The 5096-nt window shown below is 41.3% G+C and overlaps 1 protein-coding gene across 1 annotated transcript in view; it reads left to right on the top strand.

Moving 5' to 3' along the window:
* Positions 1 to 5096, top strand: part of ST6GALNAC3 (ST6 (alpha-N-acetyl-neuraminyl-2,3-beta-galactosyl-1,3)-N-acetylgalactosaminide alpha-2,6-sialyltransferase 3) — a 124109-nt gene that overhangs the window by 814 nt on the left and 118199 nt on the right. The window contains exons 3-4 of the mRNA XM_009333902.1: positions 699 to 741; positions 1016 to 1210. Coding sequence (XP_009332177.1) covers positions 699 to 741; positions 1016 to 1210 — 238 coding nt within the window. The remainder of the gene's footprint in view (positions 1 to 698; positions 742 to 1015; positions 1211 to 5096) is intronic.

The following is a 5096-nucleotide window of genomic DNA, read 5'->3' as shown; positions in this document are numbered from 1 at the left end:
CATTTTCTGTATATATTACTGTTTAGAGGGAAAGAATTACATTCAGTAGGGTGATTAAACTGTGGCAAATTAGGTAAAGCTAGAACATGATTAAAGTACAGTAAAACCACCTGTAAATGATCATTGTTCCATTCTCTCAGGGAAACTTTAAAAATAACCTTTACGACAGAGTATCATACCTAGAATCTTTACATATGCCAACTAACATGTTTTGTCCTTAACTAATTTGTCTGGAAGTAATTGACTGCAGTATTTAAAAAATAGCTACAAATGAGGGGAGCATCATATTTGTTATAAGTTTTTTCTCCTGCAGACTGGGTAGTTACCCAGGGAAAAAGTTGATATTGTTCTATGGCTACATTAACCAGTCCAACCAACTGGGTAGGTTAGAGGTGGAAAGCAAAGGTTAATTAGATACAGGCTGGAGATCTGTTACATTATTAACGATGGAGGTCATCTTGTCCAAGATAATAATGCCTCACTTTGTAAATTCATGAACCTGGAATAAGGCAGAACATTGTGCTGACTTCACATTTATTCTAAAATATTTAAGGTTAGAGTATGAGTTCTGTTGCACGGGAACGATTTAAAATTAACGCACAATAAATAGAATCTGTAGTGATTATCTTCTTCACAATAAACTTTGTGTGTACAGCTGCAAATGGCATTTTCACTTTGTGTATTTGTTATGTGTCTAGAGCACTGATGATTTTGAATGGAGACTTTGGTGTGGCTGTTTACGTAAAATTCTTCATTCCAAATGCAAATAAAATTTAAACTAGTTCTAAAAGAAACTCTCGAAACCTCTGAAATGCAAATTTATTGAAACAAAATGATCCAGTCACCTGTCTCCTTGTGCTCCTGCAGCAAGGTGACTACCATAAAAATAATTTCACATGAAGCTTTCTAAAGTGTTTTTCCCTCATCCTACAACAGAAGATTGTATTTTTTATTAAAACCAATTCTTAATTTTAATAATTTATTTTCTTTATTTTCTTTCTTCTTTTCATTACAGAGAAAGTCCATTGTTGCTGTGAGTTTCATTGCAGCATTCCTATGTCTGATCATCGTTCGTCTCACAAATGAAGTAACTTTCCCTTTAATCCTAAACTGCTTTGGACAAACCAGTGTCAAATGGATACCATTTTCTAATGGCCAAAGGCAGCCTCTGAGAACTCATTATGGATATATAAATGTGAAAACACAAGAGGTAAGACGTGGTATCAAGAGCACAGCAAAATGGACCAGTAGACTTTCTTCCTCTGATCCCACATAACTGCTTTTCTACCAACCTGCCCAGTGTAAAAACTAAAGCAAGCGATGTTTCTGAGCAAAGTGTCTTTTAAATGTGTGCTACCATTTAAATGAGCATTGAATTATTTTAATTTCTGTCATGTCTGCAGTGGCGAGAGCAGTGAGCTGGCCTCAAAATCATGCTTGGTTGCAGTGAAAACTGATATTTATACAAGCAAGAACATTTTTCAGATTAATTTCAAGCCTTCAGTCCCTTTAACTCAAAAGGAAATTTTCTTGTGTGTGTTTGTAATAAAGTCAGTGGTGGGTTGACCCTGGCTGGACACCAGGTGCCCACCAAAGCCGTTCTATCATTCCCCTCCTCAGCTGGACAGGGGAGAGAAAATATAACGAAAGGCGCATGGGTCGAGATAAGGACAGGGAGAGATCATTCACCAATTACCATCATGGGCAAACCAGACTCAACTTGGGGAAAATGAATTTAATTTATTACCAATCAAATCAGACTAGGGTAATGAGAAATAAAAACTAAATCTTAAAATACCTTCCCCCCACCCCTCCCTTCTTCCCGGGCTTAACTTTACTCCTGATTTGCTCTACCTCCTCCCCCTGAGCAGCACAGGGGGATGGGGAATGGGGGTTGCGGTCAGTTCATCACACGTTGTTTCTGCCGCTCCTTCCTCCTCAGCGGGAGGACTGCTCACACTCTTCCCCTGCTCCAGCATGGGGTCCCTCCCAAGGGAGACAGTTCTCCACGAACTTCTCCAACGTGGGTCCTTCCCACGGGCTGCAGTTCTTCATGAACTGTTCTAGTGTGGGTCCCTTCCACGGGGTGCAGTCCTTCAGGAGCAGACTGCTCCAGCGTGGGTCCCCCACAGTATCACAAGTCCTGCCAGCAAACCTGCTCCAGCATGGGCTCCTCTCTCCACAGGGCCACAGGTCCTGCCAGAAGCCTGCTCCAGCATGGGCTTTCCACAGGGTCACAGCCTCCTTTGGGCATCTCCGGTGTGGGGTCCTCCATGGGCTGCAGGTGGATATCTGCTCCACCATGGACCTCTGTGGGCTGCAGGGGGACAGCCTGCCTCACCATGGTCTTCACCACGGGCTGCAGGGGAATCTGCTCTGGCGCCTGGAGCACCTTCTCCCCCTTCTTCTTCTCTGGCCTCAGTGTCTGCAAAGTTGTTTCTCTCACACATTCTCACTCCTCTCTCCGGCTGCAGTTGAGGTTGTGCAGTTGGTTTTTTTTTTCCTCTTCTTAAATATGTTATCCCAGAGGCGCTACCACCGTCACTGATGGGCTCAGCCTTGGCCAGTGGCGGGTCCATCTTGGAGCCGGCTGGCATGGGTTCTACCGGACATAGAGGAAGCTTCTAGCAGCTTCTCACAGAAGCCACCCCTGTAGCCCCCCCGCTACCAAAGCCTTGCCATGCAAACCCAATACAAGTCCTAAACATGTTTAGTTTTGCCTGGGATACCCAAGGAAGAAGTTGTTTATTTGTGCTTGTATGTGCATGGAAGAGGAAAAGGGAATGGTTTGTGAAATGAACATATGTGAGTGTAGAAAAATTATAGAGCTAGAGGTTTACTGGATTTTTCTGAAACTATTACATTAACAGTTGGTAGCTCTTTGAAAGCCAGGTATGTATTTCCAGTCTGTATTGTAAAATGCTTTGGTCTGTATCTGCTTTGCAAAATACTTGCTGTGTGATAAAAGTACTTGTGTGGTAAAATTATATTTTACAGGGACTCCTGCTTTAAACTGTCTTAGTTGGCAAAATATCTAATGACGTTGTTGGGTTTTGGTGGTAGTGGTGCTTTTTCCACAGACACTTCCTCTCTCTCAGTGTACTATTTATAACCGATGCAAACGTGCAAAATAAGCTAATGTAAAAAAACTAACTCTTTCTAAAAGTTGTTTCTGATCAGTTATAGCACTGTCAGTCATGAGAAATACTATCAGACTTCCACTTACTGCTACTTCTTTTTCTTTATAAAATTGCAATTATTCTATTCATGAATGAAATTCATTCACATAGCAGCTTTTATAGAGAATGAAAATACTTTACCACTTCACGATATTCAGTCCTATAAGTGTGTTGAACACATTAGTTATTATTTTATCTTTAGAGTGTTAAATATGAAAATCAGACTGAGAGAGGGTTATAGTTTTTAGGAGGCAGCTTCTTTTAAACTTCTGTATCTTTTAGTTGTTGTCCATGTAAGATGTAGCACTGAGTGTATTGGAGGCCGAAGTGCCTTATCTTCAGAGCAGAAAAAGGACAAGCACCCGAGAGGAAATCTGTTTGAGTCAGGGCATGAATCCTAGTCCCAGTGAAATGAATGGGAGCTGCTGTTGAGTTCAAAAGGGCTAAGGCTCCATCCAGCATATCTTGAATATAGAAGGACCAGGAGCCCACTAAAAACGAGAGGGCAGTGTGTTCTGCATGTCCCTGGGTTTTTGCCACAGCGGCAGGCGTGGAATCTGAATGAGGCAGAGCTGCCACGGTCACTTGATCACTATCAGTCTGAACTGATAACTGGAGAGGAGAGGAGCATGCCAATCCATTTTTATTCACCATTGCCTTCATCAGAGGTTAGATGTAGCTTGTGGGAGCCTTAATTTGTTCTTAAATTCGGTAACACGCTTGGAAGTTTTAACAGTGAATGGAAATGAATGTCCTGAAAGTTGGTGACCAGTGTCAATTAGTAAGAGATTTGTCTCAATTTAGTTTAGGTCATGAAGGACTCCTTAAACTTAGTAATTTTAGTTGTTTTCCTCCTTGTATTTGCAGATTACATTAATATTTGCTAATTAAAATGATAATGAAGAGACTGAACATGCCTTGCTAATTGTGAATGCACTATCTCCCACCTTAATTATTCCCTGTGTGAGGGAAGTTTTATTGTGCTGCCCATGTGAAAAGCTTTTACACAGCTCATGTTCCTAACTCACACTCATAGCTTTCGCAGGCTACACTTTTTATAACACAGATTGCTTTATAAAATATGCATTTGTATACTGTTTGTATTAAAATGGCCAGCAATTCTCAATTGTTCATGGAGATTAAAACAACAGATCCTTCATTTCTGTAAGTGCTAAATACATTGAATTTCTGCTCATTTCATAGAATCGAGGTATTTTTTTCTAGTTTTTTATGCTGCTATGGTATGTAAGATAAGCAGAATGTCCAGTCTGTGAGCGCAGCTAATGCCCTAACCAAATGTGCCAAGGTTTTTGCAAAATGGGACACATGCCATCTCATCAATGGGCAAGGACCAAAAGGTGAGGAAACTATACCATAATGAATTTTCAGAAAATTATGTGATGGAAGGGAAGACAGGAGAGAAGGCTTTTAAAGACATGATTTTGGCTTTCTCTTTTCCCTTTTGTTGAGAGAATCTATGTGTACCCGTTGAATGTGTTCGTAGCCTTCTAGGGTGTCCTTTGAAGCTTGTCATCCCACTGGGTCCTACGTGTCTCCTGGTGTCCGATAGCACTCCCTCCTGTTCCTCAGCCACCTCCAACATCCTTCTCCTTTTCTTCATTTCGCATTTGTTCTCTGTTCTCCTTTACCTGTTCTTCCCAGGCTCCACTCTGAGGCCTGACTGCATGCACCATGCCAGCACTCTCTAATCCCAGCTTCTCAGTGTACTTAAATAGTACATATACAAGGTCAACAAAACAGAGCAATTAGAGTAATTTACCAACAACCCAGTCAGTCATCTGATGTGACAGGGAAGCTAGAAAATCTAGATGAACTACTACTCTACCTTTCCTGTCCCTCCCTCACACACTTACTTTCTGAGGAAAAAGGAAAGAAAAAAAACCCAAGACTTTAATC

The sequence above is a fragment of the Pygoscelis adeliae genome, unplaced genomic scaffold (genome assembly GCF_000699105.1).
Source record: "Pygoscelis adeliae isolate BGI_AS28 unplaced genomic scaffold, ASM69910v1 Scaffold10, whole genome shotgun sequence".
NCBI classification, from domain to species: domain Eukaryota; kingdom Metazoa; phylum Chordata; class Aves; order Sphenisciformes; family Spheniscidae; genus Pygoscelis; species Pygoscelis adeliae.
This window is presented reverse-complemented; position numbering and strand designations above follow the sequence as displayed.